At 38.7% G+C, this 25,303-nt stretch overlaps 1 protein-coding gene across 1 annotated transcript in view; it reads left to right on the forward strand.

The window, feature by feature from the left end:
* Positions 1-348: 348 nt before the first annotated feature.
* The window catches only part of CTSC (cathepsin C), a 40,610-nt gene continuing 15,655 nt past the window's right edge, over positions 349-25,303 (forward strand). Inside the window, exons 1-4 of the mRNA XM_068555780.1 lie at positions 349-610; positions 2,806-2,951; positions 20,589-20,755; positions 23,792-23,947. Of these exons, the coding sequence (XP_068411881.1) occupies positions 439-610; positions 2,806-2,951; positions 20,589-20,755; positions 23,792-23,947 (641 nt within the window). The 5' untranslated portion in view covers positions 349-438. The remainder of the gene's footprint in view (positions 611-2,805; positions 2,952-20,588; positions 20,756-23,791; positions 23,948-25,303) is intronic.

Raw genomic sequence — 25,303 nt, forward strand, 5'->3', positions numbered from 1 at the left:
TCTCGCTGACATTTAGCCTCCCCTCCCCCTCACCTCTCTGTCTCTGTCTCTCTCCTTCTTTTTCTCTTAGTCTCTCTCTCTCTCTCCGTTACTTCTCAAGGAGCGAAGGAGCGCAGTCTGGGGCGCGCACGGACCAGCTGTGGCTCAGCAGTCCTCTTCGGAGGTGTCCCTTGGCAACTGAACCTGGTGCTGGGCTCTCTGGGCCTGAGGTCCGACGGCCGCCAGGTGACGGGCGCGCTCTCCAGAGGCCCCCACCTAAGGGGCGGCGCCACTGGCAGGCGCCCAGCCCACCGCGGCCCCGAAACCCCGCCCCCCGCCGGGTTGCCGGTTTCCCGCACCTCTATTTTAAGGCACGAGCACAGCAGCGGTGGCTTCAGTCCCCGCCTGTAGTGCTTTGGCTCGCGTCCCTTCCCCATTTCTCCTAAGGGCCTTGCCAGCATGGGTCCCTGGCCCGGCTCGCCGCTCGCCGCCCTCCTGCTGCTCCTCATCCGCGCTAGCAACGTGCACTGCGACACTCCTGCCAACTGCACCTACCCTGACCTGCTGGGCACCTGGGTCTTCCAGGTGGGCCGCAGCGGTTCTCAGCGCGAGGTCAACTGCTCGGTTATGGGTAAGCCGCCGGCGCCCTTGGACCCGCTTCCTCCCTGTGCTTACCCGGGGCTCCTTCCCTTCGGTCCCTGAGCCCTTCTCCCCGCAGCGCCCCCGCTAGCGGGAGGCCGGGAGGTCCTGGCTGGACTTGGGGTCCATGGGGGGCGTGCCCTCTCCCGCTCCAGCGCAGCGACGTCAACGTGGAGCTGCTGAGAACGTCTCACTTCACGCGGTCTTGGTTATTCCCGGGCCCCCAACACTATTTGCAAGAACTTTTTTTCCTCGCCCTTGATTTCCGTTTCTTGTTTTGGGGTTTGTTTGGTTTGTAAGAGTTGAGACCGTGCAATCTTATCTCCCCATCCCATCTGCAGTATTTTATTGGGCCAGTGAAAAATGAGCTCAAAGACTCTTGAGAATATAGCTTTTAAAGTTTTCTTTTATTAGGTTGTGGGAAAGAGCCCTTAAGCCCAGAGATTTTGATGTGGACAGTTTCATGTATTGCGGGGGGGGTGGTGGGGGGTGGGGGTAGTGATACCCACCAGGGTTCTTGGCCTTCGCCAATCAGAAATTGACTACAGGCCAGACAAGAAGTTCAGGCAAGGTTTTATTGGGCCCCTGCTGCATCAGGGCTAGTGAGAACAAATAACAAGCTTGTACCTTATATGGGGTGAGGGTAGGGGGTGTTCCATTGGTGGGGGGGAGGGGTGGCTTGGGTTGTTTGCCCACTCCTCTGGGGGTGTTGAGTGCAGGGGGCATGCTCAATACCCAGTGTTTGCTCCGGACACACAGTTTTTGCTCAGGGCTCTTCAGAAGTGGCAGTTTTTTGCTTTTTTGTATCTTTTTGTCCATAATGGGGCCCAACTGTGCATGCACGCAGTTATTTTTAGTCCCATATAGTTTCTTTGTATTTTGTTGCTGGAGGAGGTTTGTCCAGGTGCAAGCATTGCAGCACTTCAGCAAAGGGTCCGAAGTCCCAGCCTGTCTCAGTAGTATATAAAAGTTTTTTTTTTTTTTTATACTTCTTTGGCCAATAATTATATTTTGAAACGCCCAGAGCCAAGCACAGTGCCTAGCTCATGGAAGGCTCTCAATAAATATCTAGTATTTGAACACTCTGGAACATTCCATATGCCCTCAGATAACATGGCTATCCCAAGGACAAAGAATTTAGTGAAGGGAGAAGAAAAAACACACAATCTTGGGTCAGGAGAAGCACTCTCGTTCTGCCCAAACCTTTACCACACTGTGGCTTGTGCAGAATGAGTGAAGCTCTCAACTGCAATTTCCTTGTTAACAGAGACTGCCAGGTCATCTGTCACTAGACAGACTTACTCAACTGTCCAACTCCAAATGACTGTGTGGCATTTCATAGTACTGGGCATTATAACCATTTTCTCTTTTAAAAGTTGAACTTGGAGATCCAAAGCAGAAGGGAGATGAGGATTTGCAGTGTTGTGTCCCATGGAATCTCCTATTTCTGAGCATTAATCTGAAACATGGAAAAATTGTCCAAAGTGTGGAAACCTCCAGACTGGACACAGCAGAACCCTTTTCAGGCAGCCTCTGCCTATATTCCATACCTTTGACCTTAATCTAATCAATTAAAGACACCCACAGATCTGAGTCCCCATTTTCTGAAGGTTAAAAGTTTAGTTCCCTTCAGCACAAATTAGCTCTATAGGATAAAAACCTTGAGTTTGCTGAATACTTTGAAAGGGTTCAGATTCCGAGGTTCTGAACTGTACAGCCATTTAGAAGAAAGATATCCCATTTCTTCTCTGAAGAGATCATTTCCTTTGTTCTTATGATCTGGTAGCAAGTCTTTTTATATTTCCACTTTTTGATTACCATTTTGTCTTCTCATTTCTGCTGGTCATTTTCAACATACCCCATTTCTCCTTTTCTTCAGTGGAAAAATTTCTTCAGTGTTTGGATGCTCTGGGAAGGTAGTAGCTGTACTTTTTGGGGTCTCTCTGCCTGCTGGGCTACTTGGACATATCTTTTGAGCCTTTGCTTCACATTCTTGCCTGAGACCTCTCTGGGATTATGCAGAGGGAGGCAACAAAACGGGACTCTGATATATTCACAAGCCAGATCCACCCACATTCAGTAGCATGAAAGGAAAGCAGCTTAAAAATAATGGAAATTATAGAGGAGCTTTTACCTCCCATTGAAGTCCACATAATTTTCCTTTGTTGTGCATTTTCTTTTCTTTAGGACCACCAGAAAAAAAAGTAGTGGTGCACCTTAAGAAGTTGGATACGGCATATGATAGCTTTGGCAACTCTGGCCATTTCACCATCATTTACAATCAAGGCTTTGAGATTGTGTTGAATGACTACAAGTGGTTTGCCTTTTTTAAGGTTAGTGTTGTTGGAATATACATTCATATTTTCAATGATTTGATAACTGAAGCTTCTTCTAATGAGGAGACCCTCAGTATTTTAATTTTAGATTAAGAAGATAACCAGAATTGATACCAATTTTCTGAAGAGAAATTAGATGGTGTAATTTTGCCACTTTATTTAAAATTATGACTTCAGTAGGTTTAAAAAAAACACACATGATCTATATTTGAGTATGTATGATCCATCTCTATTTAAATTTACATTTTGGTAAGTATGACTAAATTCTTTATTTTCTTTATTACTACACCTTTATTTCTAATTGTTGCCTTAGTCACTTGGCTTTGTACCGAATCTGTTGGAAAGATAGGGTTTTTATTATTATCTTGAGGTTATTATACTGTCCCTCTTATCATCGTTTGTTAGCTTTGAGAAATTGACCTAAATGACTCATTGAAGTAGTATAATGTACTAAATGTATTTATGTGAATAATTTATTTGACTAAAGTGGGACAGAGATGGAGAGCCTTGGAGTTACTCCTTGGGCTAATTAAAGCAAAAGGTAGCCTAGCCAGCCCAGCTTGTTTTCTTCTCTCACTAGGGAAGAACTATTGTCCATTCTTATGGTCTTACGCATTGCTTCTAATTGCAGACACACTCTAGGGTAAAATAGTTGAGCACAAATTGCAGTCCACCCCCGATATCCATCTGAAGTTGGAACGTTTCCTATTAGCAGGGTATTAAATGGTTTAACTAAATTGAATATGCAAACCTGAGACTAGCTATTTCTTTTTTTTTTTAAATTAATTTATTTATTTATTTTTGGGTGTGTTGGGTCTTCGTTTCTGTGCGAGGGCTTTCTCTAGTTGCCGCGAGCGGGGGCCACTCTTCATCGCCGTGCGCGGGCCTCTCACTGTCGCGGCCTCTCTTGTTGCAGAGCACGGGCTCCAGACGCACAGGCTCAGTAATTGTGGCTCACGGGCCTAGTTGCTCCGCGGCATGTGGGATCTTCCCAGACCGGGGCTTGAACCCGTGTCCCCTGCATTGGCAGGCAGATTCTCAACCACTGCGCCACCAGAGAAGCCCTAGCTATTTCTTATTCTAAATAAAGTATAAGTAAAGACAGTTTTTCATGGGTTAGTGTCAATAGCCTTTAAAACATCTGGTAAGAGTTGGCCAATTACAGGAATTTGTGGGAAGGTGAGGGAATGATTCTGTTAAAGATTATGAAAGACAAAGCACCAGCAAAAGACTAATTTCTAAATTTATTGTGATTACTTATGTGGGTTGTGGCTTAATCACTAACTAGGATATGTTGTTAACATCGGAGCCAACCAAATTTCTTAGAATAGTAGTGCCCAATACTTTTTTTTTTTTTTTAACTACGAGGACCCCTTCTTAATTGAAAAAAGAAAAGAGAGACGGGAAAAGTTGTCTCCCCTCACCTGGATTGGCTGTCTGATATTCAGCTGGTGGGAACCAATCCATCCATGCTGGCCATTGAGGGCCAGGAGTCTATTTTATTAGTTGAAGGCCATGCTTGACCAGTTATTAAATATTTTTAAATATCACCCCTAGATACTATGTATTTTTAAAAATCATAGCAGTATCTGTATGAGTTTTAAAAATTGTAGTGTGTATGCAATAAATGTGATTCCATCTGAATATAATTCTGCATATTGATGAGCCTAGGGCCTTGTAGCCCTCTTGTAGGTACTCTGTTACAGTCCTTCAAAAGTTCTTTGCCTTCAGGTGGGGAGTGAATTGCCTGTGGAATTGAGGCACAAGGAAAGAAATATTCAAGACAGTTGTTACCGTGTACCTTCCTCCTTCCTCCACTTCTTCCTCTTGCCCCTCCTTTTTCCCACCTCTCCCTTCCCCTTCTCCTTTTGTTGATACAAAATAGGTAATCGATATTTATTTAAAACATGAAAAAGAAGTAGAATTCAGTTGAGAAATAGGTTGCATAAATTACTTAAGTACAAGATAGGGTGTAGTATATAAATAGATGAGTGAATAGTTTTACCCATTTGGCTTAGAAGACTTTTCATTCTTCACTTCTCTAGAATTGGAGAAACTGGTGGTGGAACTTCTAATGACACCATTAATTACCTGAGACATAATCAGAAACAGGCAAGGGCAGTTTCCCTCCGGTAATATTTTCCCATCAGTCTGTCTGCTCTCAGCTTGAATAGGAGTCAGGAGATGGTGGGGACAGAGGGAATGGCTGGTAGCTGAATGAGGAATCGGAACATTTCTTTGTACAGTTGACCCTTGAACAACACAGGTTTGAACTGCATAGGTCCACTTATACAGAGATTTTTTTTTCAATAGTAAATACTATAGTAAATATATACACAATCCGAGGTTAGTTGAATCTGCAAATGGGGATCCAAGGTTGGTTGATTCCTTAGATGTGGAAACCCGTATGTTGAGGGCTGACTATAAGTTATAGGTGGGTTTTCAACTACTTGGAGGGTTGGTGCCCCAAACCCTGCGTTGTTCCTTTGTTCAAGGATCAACTCTATTTCTCTTTAAATCACAGTATAAGCAAATTTGGTATTTTTCTGTAGCCTCAGAACATTAGTTGCAGGTCAATAAAGGCTTTTTAAAGCCAAATGAAGTTGTTAAGTGTTCTCAACCATATGTGGGAAGAGTCAGTGTATACACTGTTGTAGGGTAGAACCCTACCTGACCATATGCTTCTGGACAGCATTCTCTTATTAGGAATAAAAGTAGAAGAGTGTTCTTCTGCTACTGATTTCAGTGTATTTTTTAAAGTGTCCATTTGACCAGAACCATCATCAGGACCATGTTTTCTTTTCCTCCTAAAAAATCAGCCACTCTGGTCAGTAGTTAGATCATGTGATAAGGATCATAATTTCAATAAGCAGAGCAGAACATACACAAGATACTTGATTTTAAAATTTCTCTTAACACAATCAAGTAGTTCCAGATAAACATATTTTGCAGAGTGATAAAATGCCATGTTCTTTTAGCAAATCCAACTGAAAAAGTAATGGGGAGTAGCAGAGTTGAACAAATTTAAGAAGAATGATAAAGCGGAGTTGACTTTACATAATAGGGCAGTCAAACACTTTTTGGAGTGATACTTGTTAACATAAAAGGCTTGCTGGATTTTACCGTAAGCCTCAGGGTATTTCCTACAGTGGTTCTGGGGAATCCATGCTGGGTGTGTAACTCAAGAGAGCTCACCTGTTTAATGAATAAAGCATGCGAGATTTTTTTTCTACAGATTTTAGAAGTATCTTTTCAATGAAAAATAATTTATTTTTAAAAAAGAAAAATTATCAAAATATAAGCAGTGTTTTACTATTCAAGTTTAGGTGTCTTATGTAAACTACACCATAATCCACTCAACCTACTGCTATTGCTGAAATATCTGACAAATTTTTGCCATTTATACCCTCCACTGTTATTCTACAAATCCGTTGGATTTCCAGGTGTCTCCCTTAACTCATACCAGACCCTACCACTTGTTTCCTTTTGCCCTCTTCAGATAGGCTTTCATGAGGTTGTTTCTTAGAGTTGTTCCTGCTGGTTTGCTGAGCGGGTGTTACATGCAAGGTATTCTATTAGGTTCCTGCTCCGCCTTCTGTTCCCCCAGATCAGCCCGCAGCTCAACAGAACAGACAGCTTCCACATCATTCTCCCTGCATTCCAACTTTGGAGCAGTCGTGACACCACTTTTATTGCTAGGAACTTGCTTTCATTAAGTTCTACTTATTCAGGCCTCACCTGGAAAATAAGCAGAATTTTTCATGAATTGAGGTTCTTCGACCTTTTTTTCCTTGGTTTTAACTGCTTAAGAAATTGGGAGTGGAGTGGGGATGGTTTTGTTTGTTTGTTTGTTTGTTTTACATAGGACTTCAAGCTAGATAAAAGCTTGGAAGGAAATCTTGACACTGGAAATTTATACATAGTTTGAGTTAGGCAGGAAGCACTAGGTTTATATTTTTGAAAGACACTTTTTTTCTACTCAACTTCCAGCATAGATTCAGTTATCAGAAAACTTTGGCGGGGTTACAAACTCAAGTGAATTTAGGGCTCACCCAGGCAGATACCTAAGTATTTAAAACAACTTTTGTGAAACAATAAGGAGTTATTCAACCTATGGCAAAATGGAAACTTTCCTAGAGACATTCAGATTCAGTTTTCCTTTAAAATAATGCGCTGGCCAAAATAAAAGACTATCTGCACAAGCCAGTTTCTAAGACTATCAAATTTTAATAGCATTACCATTTGATAATAATTGGCACACTCCAATAAATTTGCACCCTTTAAAAGTACCTGCAGATGAAAAACAACCAACCTCTTATATAGAAACACAATGTAACAAAACAATGTTAAGGATGTTTGATTATGGCTGACTTTGTGATGGGTGGGTAAGCGATTGTTTTTTTCTTCTTTACACTTCTGTGGAATTTGTTCATTTTTTACCATGAGCATGTATAAAGCTCCTCTACACCATCCTCTACCGAATTGCCAAGGAAGGAAGTGGTATGAAACAAACTCAGCTTCAAAGAATACCCTCAAGTTGAATAAGCTTTCTAACCTTTTACTGTTTCTCATTTTACTTTCTCTGAGGCTGTAAAAGGGGGCAGTAGCGAATGAACTCAGGTTTTATTTTGAACATTAAGCTACTCAAGGGCTGAAGAAGATGCATAGAAGGGAAACTAGACTCATTAGGCTGAAAACTGAATTTGGGGATAGTTAAGCAGACTTCACTGATTTCTAACTGAGTTTTTGTTTGGGACCTACCAGTCTTAGTAGAACTATAAGCTAAAAACACTACCGTGAGTATTTCTAAAGCAGGTTGGTACTCAAAACAAGAACAGTATGTTGGGAAATCCATACCAGAGGATTTATTTACCCATTTTGTGTGCTAGTGACTTACAAATTTCAAGCTTGTCACAACAGTTAGAAATGTGAATCATGTGTTCCTACAGTAAAGGATTTGGGAGTCTCGTGCGATTTTTCTGTTGTGCCTTCTGGGTTCATTTTTAAGATATAACAAACTTTCAGAATATTTGTTATTGGGATAGATTTACCTGTTCTATTATAGATTCAACACATCAAGATGAGTTTGTCTTTTTTTTAAAAAATAACTTGATGTTTACTTTTAAAAGTGTTTAAATTGAGGAAAAGAATCAGAAGTTAAGCACTTAACACATGTCTAGCTATTTGTTTTCTTTCATGATGTTGCTTAATCTCAACGTAATGACTCAGTTTTCCATTGTAAACCCTTCGTAGGATGTCACTGATTTTATCAGTCAGTTTTTCATGCAACTGGGAACTGTGGGGATATATGATATGCCACATCTGAGGAACAAACTGGGTGAGCTCCATTGAAATATTTTTAACTTTCTTATTAAAAGCAAGCTTCCCTCCTCCTTGGTGGCTTATGCAAATTAATGTTTGTTTACTCATCAGGGAGAGGAAGATGGAGAACAGAGAGATTATGGTTTTCTTATAGATTTCTTGCTTGAGCCTGCTTATTTGCTACTTCTGATCTGCCTGCACTATTTTCATATTAGTATGTTCTGTTTGCACACATCAAATTAGCTTTCTCAAGCATGATGCTCATAATGTAAGTGGACATGAAACCAAAAAGATAAAGACCCAGTTAAGGAAAGGTTGGCTCAAATTCAGTTCACATCCTTGAAGTAGCTATGCTGCCTGAGATTGCTCATTCTTTTCTAAAAAGACTCAAGAGGGACCCATGAGAACCATGGCATTTTAGTTGTCTTCCAGTAGAGAAGGTGGCTCTTCCAGATAAATTGACGTACCTGTCAGTCATCCCTTTGAGACATCACCTGCCTTTTTCTAAACTGGTTCCTTCTCAGAACAGACTATTGACCAGGGAGAAGAGGATCTTTTTCACTCTGTACATTCTCCTCACACTTTCAGAATAGATGTTTTAATCATTGCTCTCTCTGGATCCATAAATTTAGATGTCTAAAATTTTGATGGAAAAATGGGTGGTTAGAGAGAAAAAGTTGATAGGGACTTACCCTCCCTTACATTTCATAAACAAATTTTCCCCTTTCCCTTCCTCTTTTACTTAGCTCTTAAGTAAGGAAGTAAGATATGAAAAAGGGAACTGGGGCAAGTGTTGAAAGCACCATAGCCTTATCCTGTATCAGCGTTTTTCAAACTGTTCAATGGGCCAGTGGTGGCCCACACATGTGCCAGGAAGGAATTGCTCATAAGTTGTATCACTTCATCTTGTTAAGCTTTAAAGGTTGTTCTAGGCAGCCACTAATAACACATCAAAGTGAAACTTAGAGCTGAAACCAATAAGCTCTTTCTTCTGAATTTATTTCTGGTAGTTGAATAAGTGTAGCCTGCATTAAGTAGTTTCCTTTCAGAACTTCTCAAAATCTTTGATATACTGTATGGTGGTAGCTGAGGAGGGAGGTATAATAGGAAGTTTTTCTAAAATAAGTTTACCTTTATTTCCTCACAAAAATTTAAGGTATTCTCAGAATGCAGTTTACAAAATTCTGTCTTAAAACTTTCATTCTTTCTCCTTATTAGGGAGATGCTTCTACCAGCAGAAAAGATTGACCCTAGTATTTGCTCTGTAAATGGGATAAATAGCCTTGTACCTAGAAATACTGATAAAAGTAGCATTAAGCCTACATTGAGAATTTGTAAGGTGTACATGTTATTATGTCTCGGTTGCTAGATTAGCCTCTTTATTAACTACATTTCAAAACTATATTAGGCTTATTTGGTAGCATTTAATTTAAAATGCATCTGCATGTGCTTCTTGAGCATGTTGGCTGCATGCACGATATGTATTGCTTAAGCATTCAGCTTTTGAGAATGGCAGCTTTTTGTGAATGTCTTAAATAGCATTAAAAAATACCAGCATCTGAAATACTAAATACTAGTATTTTTGTTTTCACTTAAAGAAATTAATATGTTTAAATTTTTAAGAGACAGTATGATCCTTGTTGGCTTGTAACTCTAGTTTTTATTGTCTTTTAGTTATTAAATAGAGCATCTGTTGAGGGCCTCTTTTAAAACCACAGCCAAAAACAGACTTTGGGGCTAAGAGGCAAGAGGCAGAGCAGCATGCAGCAGTGGACCTACCTACCTCTAACAGCTAGCAGAGGCCTCTAGCAGCTACAGTCCCTTCTGGAGTCTTTATGTGCATGTAACATACAGAGGAGTCCTGGTAACCTACCTCCAAGGCAGCTGCCCTACTGAACACTTCCTTGGAAAGCAGCAACTGCCATTTTGGAATGTGAACAACCAAAGACCAAGCAGGAAAAAGAAAAAAAATCTGGAAGTCTTAGGTGGCTTCACCATTCAGCCTTTGAATAAAAGGAACAATATGCAACACACATTTCTTTCTTATTTTCTCTTTTGAAAACTCTTCTGTTGAAATGATTTTTTCAGACTGCTTTTAGGACTTGACTTGTTTTATTTTGTTAGCAGTGCAAATTTTACTCACAGTTAAATGGACTTCCCAAGTGCCTTCTCTTTCTCTAATGACCTTGAGGAACCCCAACACCTATTATAAGAATAAAATTAGGCTTCAGCATATCTTGAGATGCACAGATACATTATGGGTGGGAAGATGGTCCCAGGGGGACATGTTTAGGGGAGGAGGCTTTCTGAGATAAACCAAACCGCTGAAGGGTCTCTTTTTATAGATCATAGATCTGCAGTACCCCTGTCCAGAAAGATGGTATGATTAATACATTTTTTTTTTGGTGTTTTTTACAATTAGGTGCCAGCCTTGTGCTAAGAACTTGACATGCTTTACGTTACAAAAATCCCATGAAGTAGATATTACTAGCTTCAATTTTCAGATAGGGAGAATTAGTCTCATACAGTGCTTAAACTCACACAGCTTCTAACTGTAGAATGACATGGGCTATTTGTCAAGTTTGTTTCACAAAGAAGTATTGGTACTTGAAGTCACATTTGGGCAGGTTTTCTGGTGAATCCTAGTCTGTAAGCATCACAAATGTTAGTTCAGTGCACTGCATTGGCTTTTGCTGAAATTTTAGGAGAAGAATTGGCTTGAACCTTAGATTTCCGTACCAAATGAGGCTACTGACTTTCTTTCCTAAGCCCAGATCCCTTATTCAAGACAAAAATTTACTTTCTCCATCTCTTTTTGGTTCTCCAAATTGAAGGAGAGTTTTGTAAACTTCAAATTAAGTACACTTGCTAAATTTACTTCTCTTAATTACACTATTGTTCAAACTGATTGCTGTGTTTTAGGTCTTTCCTGCTAATGAACAATGGACTAGTTTCCTCCTCATTGGTTTAGAGCTGATTAAACATCAGCCTTGGCAAACCAAAAATGTGGGGCTACACCTAATTCTTATTGTCTGGGAGGACTTGTCCGCATCCCTTGAATTGCTTCTTGAGTGGAGGAGTCTTTCTCTAGATAGTAGGTTGTCATCATTACTTTATTGGTTCAGATAATTATTTATATCATTTGAGAGGTACTGGTCTGCTGTTATGGGAAGGTTATATCTTATAAAAACTAAATAAGAGTACATCCGACTGCCACCTGGATACTTTTTTCTATCCTGATAATTCTTTATCACTCAGGAGCTTGATGCCACCTCTGTGAAATTCCCCACCTTTCTCCCTTACTGGGAGGAATGCCATTATTTTGGTTCCAATTATACTTTGCAGGTATCTCTGCCCTGGTAGTACTAACTCTGCTGTAAATGGAATGACTTGATAGCGTGTCATCTTCTTCCAGACTGAAGATCTGTGTATCTTCAGCACCTAATGCATGTAGAACTTTATCTTGGAACTTTAGTTTGGAAAATTATCCACATTTCTTTTGTCTTTTCAAAGACTTCAGAAGTAATGCCAGCTTACAAAGAATTAATTCTATAGGGTTCTAGAAGCCCAAATTAGGAACGGTGCTATGTTTATATTTTTGGTCCTCTGTTCTAAAAAAAATATTAGGTTACATAACTTACAGGGTTCTGTAAGAGTTGTGTGTTTTCAAACTGATTGTCCGGATGTAAATACTGACAAAGCAACCAACGTGTTTAAGAATATATTTAGCAAGGCATCTAAAATCACCCCTACTAAAGTGTTTTTCTTCCCCCTGTTTCTTTGAGTATCTTTGCATCTAAATGTTTGTTTTGATTATGGAAGAGAAAACTTGGGTACAAAATTGCAGGTATTTGTGTTAGTAGGCCCCATAATAGATTACTGTTTAGCATTCTCTGTTGTTAATAGCCTGTTTGTCCTTTCCTCTGGCCTTTAAACTCCTTGAGGGCAGTGATCAACGCTGTATTAATGACCATTTTATTCCTTATGTATAGTTCAATATGTGATAAATAATAGGCCTTCAATAAATATTTGTAAGAGAAAGAAAATTGAATAATATACCATTGTGTTGTTCTGTTGTTTTATTGTTGTGTTTCTGAAAGTATTTTTACCTTTGTGTGCTTAGAGGCTGTGGTGGACCCTCAGGCCATAGTTGTTGAATGACTTTGTAGAAAACAGATGAGACTTTAACATTTTATTCTGCTTATATATTATATTTTAATTTTTGTGTGAGACTGTAGAGGCTAAGATAAACCTCAGAGTTAAAAATAGTAAAGTTCTAACTTTCAGAATTACTAAAAAGTAAATTAGCTGTCAGGGGAAACAGTGAGCTTTATCTGTGACTGCAGTGGTTCCCCAAAGCCTTGGTAACCAAGGACTCAAACTAGCCTAGGGTGCTGTGGGTTGTACCCCTCCCCCCCCCCCTTAAGAAGCACCAGCTAAAGTTGAGAGTCGATGAACTCTAAGATTTCTTCCAACCTTACAGTTTAAGAGATTATGAGCAAGTAAGTGAGAAATGAGCCAAGGGACTTTGTCTACCTTGCTGGGTGTCAACTTGCTGTTTTCTTAACTGGTTCTGGAACATATGTTTTGGTTTAAATGGAACATCTTTTCAGCCCTGGAAATAAATTTATGATCCTCCATTTTCATATGTAAATCTGATTGCCAGTTCCTTCAGTAAAACGCTGGAGGTTATTTGGTTGCAACCACTGCAACAATTTCCTGGCAGTTTCACAATTCATTAAAATTCAACTTTTTAAATAAATGGTTAAGTCTGGTTAGTGGGCAGAAAAGGAAAGCTAATCCTTGAAACTGACAGGGAAGTTTGTTTCTGAGGTAAGATGTGACACTCTTGGTTGGGTTGGAAAAATACCAATTTAGGAAAATATGCCTTGTTCTCCTTTGTTGCCATCCAATGGCTTCATTCACACTCCAGACCTGACAGCAGATGGAAGCAGTTAATTTGCACTTATGTAAACATATACAGTAAACAAACGGCAAAAAATTGAAAAAACACTCTTTGTTCTTCAGTATTACTGGAATGTAATCTCTATGTACGGTGTATCATCAAACCATTTAACTTCATGCAAGGTGTTCTTTTCTGAAATGGTGAATGATATTGATGGATTAGACCTAGATGTCCAAATTTTTAATAGGTATTCCACAGTATGTATACATACATTTAAAAAATTATATACATGCACTACTATACTAACATGTTTGCTATCGAACATGAAATAATATTAAATGATTAAATATTTGATTTACTTATTGTCACAAAAACATGTCCTGCCAAAATATATCTCATGATATTCTTTGGAAACAATGTAAAACTATGTTTCATTATCATGATTTTGTTGCCAAAAGCAATGTAAGGATTTCTGTTATCCCATCATTTTTATTACTGCCAATTTTCAACATTTGGAAACAATTTTCTAGTTAAAATGTTTCAAGTAAAGAATTTTAATTTTGACACATTTTGTTAAAAGTATGAAAGTGTCACTGGTAGAGTTTAGAAGAATTACTGTTTGGTATTTAAATGATGTTAAATGATGTTTGGTGTTAAATGATGACAATTCAATGGGCAAATTTTAAAACGGAGACATTTGCTTTATTGATAAAACAGATTAAAAAGTGAATACCACAACGATGGAACCATTTCAAAACATGTTTTCAAAAACTCGTACCAGGAATAGGGCAAATGTAAGCTTTGTTATTTTCTTATGTTTTCTTATATTTACATCATTAGTATTTGCAAATCCTGGTCTCTTTGCAAGTATTATTTTAAGCCACTTGTTCATTTTGTGCGAGTTAGCTTAATTACATCAGATGTACATAAGTGAGTTTAAGCAGGCACATGTAAAAGGGAATGTGCTGTGTCCTAATAACCATCTTTAGGCAGCATACTGCATATAACAGGTGAACATCTGACATTGGAACTGAGTGGGGTTATCAGTGTTGCTTTGTATATTAAATAATAGTGGAGGTTGGTTTTCAATTTTATTTCTATGTTACAAATAGAAATAGAAATTATAAGATTTTTCTTTCTAATATTTTAATGGATTGTCTTCTCATTTTGGAAAATCACTGGTTGACAGGATAAAACCCATATCAACTGCTCAGTTGACAGTTTGGGCTAGAGTATAAGTTCTTTGACAGCATGAGTAAAGTCTTAAATGGCTTTGTATCCCATGTGGTAACAGTTGGTAGTGTTTATATTGTTACTTGTTTAGTGTTTTATAACTTTTTAAACTCTTCAAACTTCAGTGTCATCCTTATCCTCGATAGGAATCCAGTGAAGTAGATATCATTCCCATTATCAGCTGAAGAAACTGAGGCTCCTTAGTTGTGACTTGCTCAAGGTTACGTAAATGATAAGTGGCAGAACAGGGATTTAAAGGGCAAAGTCCTTTTTTACTAAAGTGCATTTTTCTCATAGCTAGTGCATTACATAAAGGAAGTATTCAAATATTTGCTAAGTATAATCAGGAAACCAGTGGAACAAAAGGTATAAGTGGGTTTTTCCCCCCTTAGTGTCAAAAAGCAGTTGAGAAAGAGATCCAGGATAAATAACTTAAGTTCTAAAATATCCCAACCTTTTCTTTTTCAATTGGTTAACATTAGTAGGTAATTGGATGGAATTGGAGAATTGATAAAGTGAATGGGAAATTGAAGAAAGGTGGTTTCAAGAATGTTTGGCAACCCAGTGGTAATCTTGAACAAGCAAATGGAGATTTACTGAATCCTAGTAGTTTTCTAAACTCAAGTGCTAGGGTTTGGAATTTCTTCAGATTTTATGCAATTATCTATTTGTTGCAATAGAAGTTGGCATAAATGAATAGAAACTTAAATTATGCCATCTGTGCAAGGCAGTATTCAGAGACTGATGTTTATATAAATGAAATAAATGAAAACCCTTAGAAAAAAAATTAAGCTACATTTCAAGCTGGATAGTGTGGCCAAAACTTCAACTTCTTAATTGGTAATAATGTCAGAAATCACAAAAGATGCATTTTACAATAGCAGGAAAAATGACAAACATTGAGAACATTCAAATCAAGAAAATAACGGGGGCACAGTGTGTGGTCCTCTCAAATTAAGGTACTGAGTACTTGGCTTCTGGGGGGGTTAAATATCTCTTTTCTACTAAGTTGTAGCTGTCCTGCATAGTGGTATCACAGTCCTGTCCTACCTTTCATAAGGTAATTTCAGGTTCTAAAAGAAGACTGAATTGTTTTAGACTGGGAAAACTACAGAATAAAATAAAATAAAAATTTTAAATGGAAAATAATTCCATCTATTTAATGTATAAGAAGTGGTACATAAATGGATAGCATCTCTTAGTAATTTGCTTAAGTAAAAACAGTTGTAGTGTTTTAGGATTATTTAGGGTTACTTAGAATGTATAAATATTCTATATAAGTAAGGAGTATGTCTAAATTATTTACCTGGCTTTGTGAATAATAAATAAGAAATCCACAGATGTAAGGACTGTGTAATTAGGAAACTTGAAGGGATATTTTGGAACTTTCAGGTCAATTTAAATTTACAAGTAGGGAAGCTGAGGTTTGGGGAGGAAAACTGACATTTCTGAAGTAATACGAGAAGTCAGAACTTGGGTCTCTTTGACCCACTTCTATTTACTGATTGATTGATTGATTGATTGATTGATTGATTGCTGGCTGTGTTGGGTCTTCGTTTCTGTGCAAGGGCTTTCTCTAGTTGTGGCAAGCGGGGGCCACTCTTCATCGCGGTGCGCGGGCCTCTCACTATCGCGGCCTCTCTTGTTGCGGAGCACAGGCTCCAGAAGCGCAGGCTCAGCAATTGTGGCTCACGGGCCTAGTTGCTCCGAGGCATGTGGGATCTTCCCAGACCAGGGCTCGAACCCGTGTCCCCTGCATTAGCAGGGAGACTCTCAACCACTGTGCCACCAGGGAAGCCCCTGACCCACTTCTTTTAATTATAAATTTCTTTTAATTATAAAAGTGTCACACTTCTTTTAATTATACATTTTTCTAAGTTTCTTGTGTTATTGTTTAAATAGGACTTGGCATTTGTTGTTCTTTCTATTATTCATTTATTTATTCACTCATTCAATAACTAATTGCTTTCTAGTGCCAGTGTCCTAGTTAATGAATAAACAAAAAATCCTCTTCTCACAGTGGTTATGTGGAAAGAACAACCCTCACAGGCTATGAAAATTAAATGGGTTAGTATATATAAAATACAACCTATGAGGTTGAGTCTGTTATCATCATCCTGATTTTATAGATGAGGACATTGAAAGTACAGAGAGGGTAAGTAACTTGTTCAGGATCACACAGCCAGTAAGTGGCAGAGCTGGATCCAGTCCAGGTAGTCGAGCCTGCAGACCACGTCCTTTACCTCTGCCCTGTATCAAAAACCCTTGACAGAAAGGGTAAAAAGACTGGACTAGCCAGGACAACATAGACACCTGAATAGTGGGAAATCACCATTAGGGCTACTGGAGAATTTAGGTGACCCCTAAAAAGGGTCTTGGGCAACAATTTGGATCTGACTCATGAGAGCCAATTACTTTCCAGCCTTTTTTTTTTAAAGGAAATAATGAATAAAGCAATGATTCTTGTAACCTTTAAACTCATATTTTAATTCTCTGTTCTCTAACTTTGCAAAGTCACTTTTTTTTTTCCCATGAAAAACATAATGCCTATTATCCCGAAAGATCATTGTGAGGCTCACATGATATAGATGAAAACCCTTTGCAAATTGCTGAAGCCTTTCCTGCATGGTTTCTAGGTATCTCCTCTCCATGTTTTTGGCAATTGACCTGTATGTTTATTTCTCTAGCACTTTGTGAGAAGACAAAGTGTATGAAGAAATGTTGCATGGTATTTGGGAAGAATGCTTTGTTACAAATTCTAGTTCAACCATCTCTTTTAGGTCTCTTTTTTTGTCCCCCGAGACTGTATTATCTTTATGTTCTCTTGAACCTCTAAGATTTCTGAGTAATCTGTAAAATGTTTATAAAGTATGATGTGATAGGTAAATGGTAAGGTCCTGTAGTTCTGTAATATTGATGGTGAAGGGTATAGCGTTGTTGAACAAATATGAATGGTAAGGATCTTTAGCACAATCGGTCATGCTTCAGTGATATTTTTCCCCCTCCAATCAAAATAACAAATCAGCCTTTCCCTCACAGGGGAAGTTCATTTGGTGGTAGCCATCATGCTTATAAGTTGTGCCAACTAGGTGAACAAAAACCACACTGATGAGAAACATGGGGCCCATTTCTTCTAACTTGAATGCCCCTGACTCTTTTGGTACATTGGGAAAGTCATTTCATCTGTGATCTAAATTTTCTGCTTAGGTGGGGAAATTTCCCAGGCTTTTTCAAGCATGGTTAACTTGCTGGACCACATGATTTGGGTTCAAATAAATAACAACATTATTTACATGTTTATTTATTTCGTTGAATTCCCAGCGTCTTAAGGTCTGGGGCTGCATCAATACATATGTGCATGTGTGCCTAGCACCTAGCACCTAGCATGAAGCCTGGGAAATATTATGTGGCCAATAAGCATTTGATAAATAAGTGAAAGAACTTAGCAAAGTACAAAATAGGTTATATAAATCATGGTTTTTTTCAGGAAGTGTAATCATAATCCTAGACAGGTCAGAGTTAGTCTCTAGCAACATCTGGACCATCCTTCGTAGGTGTCCTCTTCTAGGGCTTTGTAGGCTATGTTTCTTATCCTTAGGAAATAGGAATATTTTTTAAAGTGATGAATTTCACGAAATGTATATAACTATCTTCATTTTGTAAATAACCAAGAAAATCCGACCCAAAGACCATTTTCACCTTTCATTTTTTAAAAATCATATTTCATAAAAATTTTACTTATTTGCACTCCACTTAAGTACTATTTTGTAGTTTTTTCCCTCTTAATACATCATAGGTTGTTCTTCTTTCTTTCTTTTTTTTTTTTGGCTGCACCGCACAGCTTGTGGGATTTTAGTTCCCCAAACAGGGATCGAACCTAGGCCCTTGGCTGTGAGAGCGTGGAGACCTAACCACTGGACCACCAGGGAATTCCCAGGCTTTCTTTTTTTTTTTTATTGTTCTATGCAGAGAGGTCAGCAAACTTTTTCTTAACAGGGTCAGATAGTAAATGTTTTAGGCTTTGTGAGCCTTATGGTCTCTGTGGGAGCTCCTCAGTCCTGCTGCTGTAGCACCAAAGCAGCCAGAGATAAGATATTCAATACTATAAACAAGTGGGTCTGGCTGTGTTCCAGTAACACCGTATTTATAAAAGCAAGCAGCCTTCCCTAGCCTCTTCTACTGTAATGAACATCTTCCTGTGTTTAGCCTTTTTTTTTCATTTATGTGTATTTGACAATTTCTACAAGTGCATCATACGAGGTTGCCAATATCAAACAGTTTTTGATCTATAAAAATAGTAGTTACAGATAGTTCAGCATAATAAATATAAACTTTATTAACCTTTTCACGCAACATACCCTCCGGTGTTGCAGCCTGGTCATGTCCTAGGCCTTTATTTCAGTGTTCCTGTATCCTGAGTTGGGGCTTTAACAGGGAAATAAGGAGTGGTGGGCCAAACTCATGCTAGTGGAGATATTCTTAGCCAGAGGTAGGGAGACTGGCTTCACAGTGTTATGAACCACCAAGGAAGAAGCAAAATGTACATATGAATAGCCCAAAGTAACTTATCTTGTGTAGCTTAGTGGCAGTGAATCCCAGGATTCAGACCTAGCTCTTTTGAATTCTAAGGCCATACATTTTTAACTCTATGCCTCAATATGATTTGAATTCAGAGTCTGATGCAGTAAGGTAGTTTTACCTTTAAGTGTAGTTTAGTCTACACATTCTTTTAAACTTGGGGCTTGCAAACTATAAGTCTGTTTTTGTAAATGAAGTTTTATTGGAACACAATGTAGTTCATTCACTTACGCATTTCCTGTGTACCTTTCACACTGCAGTGGTAGAGTTGAGTGGTGATGACAGAGGACTGATAACCTGCATTTACTGTTTGGCCCTTAAAAAGAAGTTTGCCACCCCCTCAGCATAGGTAAAGTAGCATCCATTATATTAGATTGAGTCCACAAACTACATCCTGAGGGCCAAAACCAACTGTGTACTTTTGTAAAGAAAAGCACTGAAACACAGCTGCTTGCCCTGCTGATTCGTTTGTGTTGCCTTTGACTGCTTTTGTGCTTCTGTTCCGTTAAATTAAGTCAGTGCCTGAAATTGTCTGTATCCAAGTCCCTTCATAAAGAAATTTAGCGTGCATTGTTTTCCTTTCTTCCTCCCATGCTCTCCGCTCTCATTCTGGATTATATATCCTTCCTCCATGAGGACATGTTATAACATGAGGGTTTTTAGGCTCTGGAGCCAAAGCATCTGAGTTCAGATCCTAGATCTATCACTATATACGGTTGACCCTTGCACAACATGGGTTTGAACTACGCAGGTCCAGTTATATGCAGATTTTTTTCCCATAAATACGTACTTCAGTACTACATGAGCCGAGGCTGGTTGATTCCTTGGAAGCAGGGCCCAGGATAGGAATGGCTGACTATAAAGTAGTATGTGGATTTTCGACTGTGCAGAGTCGGTGCCCCTGCGTTGTTCAAGGGTCAACTGCAGTTATTTTTCAGTGTTAACATCGACATAAGACAACGGGCCATATTAGTGAAATAAAGTGGAGAGAATATTTAATAATCAGGTTACTTTAACTTCCTCATGATTAGAATATGCTAATAAATTGGGAGGTTAACAGAAGAAAAACTTTTCACCATAGGTTCTTGTATTTTGCTGGAATATATATTCTCTGAGTGGAAAAGTATAGTCTGACAAACTGAGCAGAATTTTGTTTCTGCCACTTCACAGCTCTGTTACCTTAGGTAGGGGCTACTTATCCTCTCTGAGCTGAACCTCCACTTACTCACTGGTAAAATGGGAATATTGGTGCCTGTCTCCTCATAGGCTTAATGAGGTAACTTTTGTAAAATGCCTGGAATGGGGTAGATGCTCTAAAATGTTAGTTTCTTTCCCTGCCTTTCGTTCCCCAGAAGTGTTTGTTGTGTAAATTTTGCTTGGTAATCAGTGATGCTAATCGTAGAAAAGTTTATTTCTCTTCCTTTTCTAGAATAGTTCGCAAACTGAAACCTCTCAGTTTTTGTTTTGGTTGGCAGTGGCTGGTGCCTAAGATGAAACAAAAAAGGGGCATCTTTACTGTGAATGGGAGACAAGGAAACAGACCTGAGGGAGGAACACAGATTCACTTGGCTTTTCCTTTTCTTATTTGATTGCAGTATAAAGAAGAGGGCGGCAAGGTAACTAGTTACTGCCATGAAACCATGACTGGCTGGGTGCATGATGTGCTGGGCAGGAACTGGGCTTGTTTCACGGGAAAGAAGGAGGGAAATACCTTTGAGAATGTGAACGTGAACACAGCACACCTTGAGAATCTCCAGGAAAAGTGAGTTGTCGTAAATGAAAGATACATTTAGTTTTTTATAATATGTATGTGTCTATATTAATTCTTGGAAAATTTGATTATATAAAATTTATTTGACTTAGAAACATAAGCCATGTTATGTACAACTTTCCTGGAAAAATACGTTGAGTGATATAACAGAGAAGCAAGTAGTTTTTCAAAGTACTTCAAAAGTAATGGACCAATGATAGCTTTAAAGAATATTTATATAAAGGGCCACAGAATTGCAGTGACTTTTACAGAAAAGTCATTTTATTATTGCCATGTAATAATATGTTGCATAATACTTGCAGATACATACGTTTATGTTGCAACAAATATAGGTGATGCTAATTGAACATAAGTTTTAAACAAGGACATAAACAACTGAAATTAAAGTTCTTAGTATTTATGTAGTATATTAGTTTCCTGGGGCTGCCATAACAGAGTACCACAGACTGAATGGTTTAAGCAACAGAAACTTATTTTCTCACAATTCTGGAGGCTATAAGTCCAAGATAAGGTGTCAGCAGGTTTAGTTTCTTCTGAGGCCACTGTCCCTGGCTTGCAGATGGCTGCTCACTGTTGTCCTACATGGTCATCCTGTCTGTGTCCTAATCTCCATTTCTTAAAAGTACACCAGTCATATTGGATTAGGGCCCACCCATATGACCTCATTTAACCTTCATGTCCTCTTTAAAGGCCCTATCTCTGAATACAGTCACATTCTGATGTACTGGAGATTGGAACTTGAACTCATGAATTTGAGGAGGACACAATTCAGTGTATAACTTTCAGTTAAAGTTTTTGTTGAGTTAGGTCCAGTTTAAGTAACTATGAACCACCCAAGAGATTTCAGACTTTTATTAGTTTGGAAGGAAAAGGTAAATATTAGCAGTAGCAAATTTTCTGTTTTGTTTGGTTGTGAAATCCACTGAAAGTGTACACGAACAAATCATCCAAAGCCAGACCACACTGGCAGTGAATGACTCTGCAGCAGAGAAGGTGGGGGGGACATGAGTTCAAAGAGGACAAATTGCACTTGTCTGGGGAAGTACTCCCCAAGATTTAGACTAATTCATCCCCTCCATTTTGAACTTAGATTTTAAATTGCTTTGTTTGGATTGATCCTTGAGCAACACATTTCCTATGAAGCTGTTCACTTTTCACCCTACCACTTAGGATACACTGTGTACTATGTACTTTTCTGACATTTCAAACATTGCCTCATTTAGTGAAGAAGCTACTAACCGGAGTGCTGAGAATCTATGTTGCCTCACTTGTAAAGTAAGCATTTAGGACTAAATTACCATCAAGGCCTCTTTCAGCTCTTAATGATCTGATTTCAAGATAGACATTTACAATTTAAAATATATTCCTGTGTCTTAAGAAACAACAACTGTAACTGGCTTTTGTTGTGTGTTAGTGTTGTCAGAAATAGAATACAGGCAGTTTTATAATCTATTTAATAAAGGTACCTCTCTGGTTTCACATTTTGCAACAAATGGGAAAGAATTTTGATAAAAACATTAAAACATTATCAATGTGGTTGCACATTTTTCTTATTATTTTCAGTGCTCCCAGGTTTTTTGACTATATCAAAATACTCTCTCTGTGAACATCTAAATTAAAAGAGAAAGAAAAGTTCAAAATATGCCTAACATGTTACTCAGGTTAGGTATATCTTGCTTTGCATAATTGAATATTAATGAAAGTCTTGGATAGTGAGTCACACTTAAGTTACAGAATGTTATTTATTTATTTATTTATTTATTTACTTATGGCTGCGTTGGGTCTTTGTTGCTGCGCGCGGGCTTTCTCTAGTTGCGGCGAGCGGGGGCTACTCTTCGTTGCGGTGTGTGGGCTTCTCATTGCGGTGGCTTCTCTTGTTGCGGAGCACGGGCTCTAGGCGCGCAGGCTCAGTAGTTGTGGCTCATGGGCTCTAGCGCGCAGGCTCAGTAGTTGTGGCTCACGGGCTTAGCTACTCTGCGGCCAGAATCTTTTTTAGTAGAAATAACATGGTGAATTCTGTAATTCCTAGCACCTGGCACATGCGTGAGATACATGTTTAAGTTAAATGAATAATCAACTCCCTCAGTTTTTTTGCTTTGTAAACATGCTCTTTGTGTGTTAGACTTGTTTACATCGGTATCCAAGCATTTGGCATCAGGTAAACCAGTGCCTTTCAGATTTTAATGTTGCTGTGAATCATCCGGGGATCTTGTTAAAAATGTAGATTCTGATTCAGGTGGCCTGGGTTGTATACTTAGAGTCTGCATTTCTAGCAAGCTTCCAGGTGCTTCTGCTGGTACCGGCTCAAGAACCAAATTTGAGTAACAAGGATATAAACCAAATGTCCCTATGGAACCATTTTTTTTTTCCATCATGTGGTTATAATGCTTGCCATGCTTATATATATATTGTATACAGTTTTGCTGTCCTCCCCCCCACCTTTTTTTTTATTACTACAAAGTTTAAAAGGTACATTGTAGAAATTGTAGTGGGTGGGGGAAAGATGATGATCCTATGTTACCACTCAGAGATAACCACGGTTGTATGTACTTATGGTATAAATATAAATGTACACTTTCACAAAAATTGATTAATTCTGTATAAGCTTCTTTGATATTCTGCTTTTTTGTTTAATATAGCGTGAAGTCTTCCATATCACTAAATAATCTTCCAGACATTTTTACTGAATAAACTATATAGCAAATGAAGTACCATTATTTATTTAATCCATCCCTTATCTTAGAATATATATGTTTATAATCTATCACTAGTATAAAAATGTTTCACTGAACATCCTTATACATACATCTTAGTTCACTTGAACTTTTATTTTCATAGGATGCATTCCAATTGTAGGCTATTGATACAGATACAGGTGTAGAGATATAGAGATTGACATATCCAGTTGCCTTCCTGAAAGATTATACCACTTTCCACTCAGGCCCACAGTATAAGAGTGCCTATTTTAATGGGATCTATTTACATCAGTAAAGAGTGTATCTGAAGCTGTCTTACTTTTGCTGGCAGGTATTCTAATAGGCTCTACAAATATAACCACAACTTTGTGAACGCTATCAATGCCATTCAGAAGTCTTGGACTGCGACCGCATACATGGAATATGAGACTCTTACCCTGAAAGAGATGATTAGGAGAGGTGGTGGCCACAGCCGGAGGATTCCAAGGTAATAAAGCACATCTCTTTATCACTAATAAAGATATGTGTATCAATTGATATCCTCCTCCCTGGGCTGTTCATCATTTTATTGGTCATCCTAACTTAGACTTTTATGTTATCTTTCCTCTGACCACCTCCCTTTCCTATTCATACATACTCGGATGTTCTCCAAGCCCTATTTATGGGTTTTGCTTTCACAGCATCTGCCCTTTCCTTTACTCTCTTTCCATTTTCTACACTTTGGCTTAGGGCTTTGTCATCTCTATCCTGTATGATGGGTCAGCTCCCTGCCTTCTCTCTCTTTGGTTTCTACCCCTCCCTGTCCCCATTCTTAGCCATTCTATGAAATACTGCCTGTTACATCTTCTTATACCCAGCTATGATTGGGATACTACCTATTGTCTAATGAATAAATTTAGCCTGGTAATCAAAGCCACCTAAATTTGCCCATAACTGTATTGACTACCTTGACCTGCTTTCAAATAATATGACAGAAAATTACTGAAAACTTTCATCTACCTCCGTTCATGACACTCCCTTTGCCTCATATACCCCTGAACTTACCTATAGAAACTGTCAAATTTGCCACCTGTAAAAATCTCAAAATCCTTTCTCTGTTTTTAGGTCCAGCAAAAAATATTCCATATTTATCAATATACCTCTGCTACCTTCAGCCAGAAGTGGCATTTCCCATCTTTAGTTTATATACCCCATGGTGTATTTCTTACGGAAAATTATATCATTCTTTGAATTTATATAGTCAGGAATTTGGTAGATTTATTCCCTCAAAACTATAGCTGGATTTAGCAGACAATGTAGTCTCTCTCACAGTTCTACCCATATCTAAAAAGAATCTTACACAGTGCTTCTCAAAGTGTATTCTGAGGAATGACTAGTCTATGAGGTGCTCTGGTTAGTCGAAATTGGGAATGGGAGCATATCGTATTCCTTCTCAGATTCACTAAAGTGAAAGAGCCATCCTGTATCTGTGTGAGACAAGAAGTTGAGACCTGTTCAGTAACAAGCCAAAGGAGCACCCGGAGGAGGTGGGGTCAGCATTGGCGCCTCGGGAGACTGGGACTCCTGTCTGGAAGATTGAGCCTCAGACCCAACTGCTTTGCCATGTGTCAGGCGCCACGTTTCTGAAGAACTCTTGTAGAAAAACGTATCGTTTATGGACATCTGAGTCCAGAGCTTTCTCCAGATTCTTAAAATAATCTGGACCCAAATGATTGAGAGCCAATAATGTATAGTGTGCCTGTGACGTTTGTAATTCTCACTTCTCCATCTCCCTAATTTCTCTTTCAAGGTCTTCATTTTCACACCATTGAGCTTTGTTGTCACATTGCTTTTGTTTTATCTG

The sequence above is a fragment of the Eschrichtius robustus genome, chromosome 11, assembly GCF_028021215.1.
Source record: "Eschrichtius robustus isolate mEscRob2 chromosome 11, mEscRob2.pri, whole genome shotgun sequence".
Lineage (NCBI taxonomy): Eukaryota > Metazoa > Chordata > Mammalia > Artiodactyla > Eschrichtiidae > Eschrichtius > Eschrichtius robustus.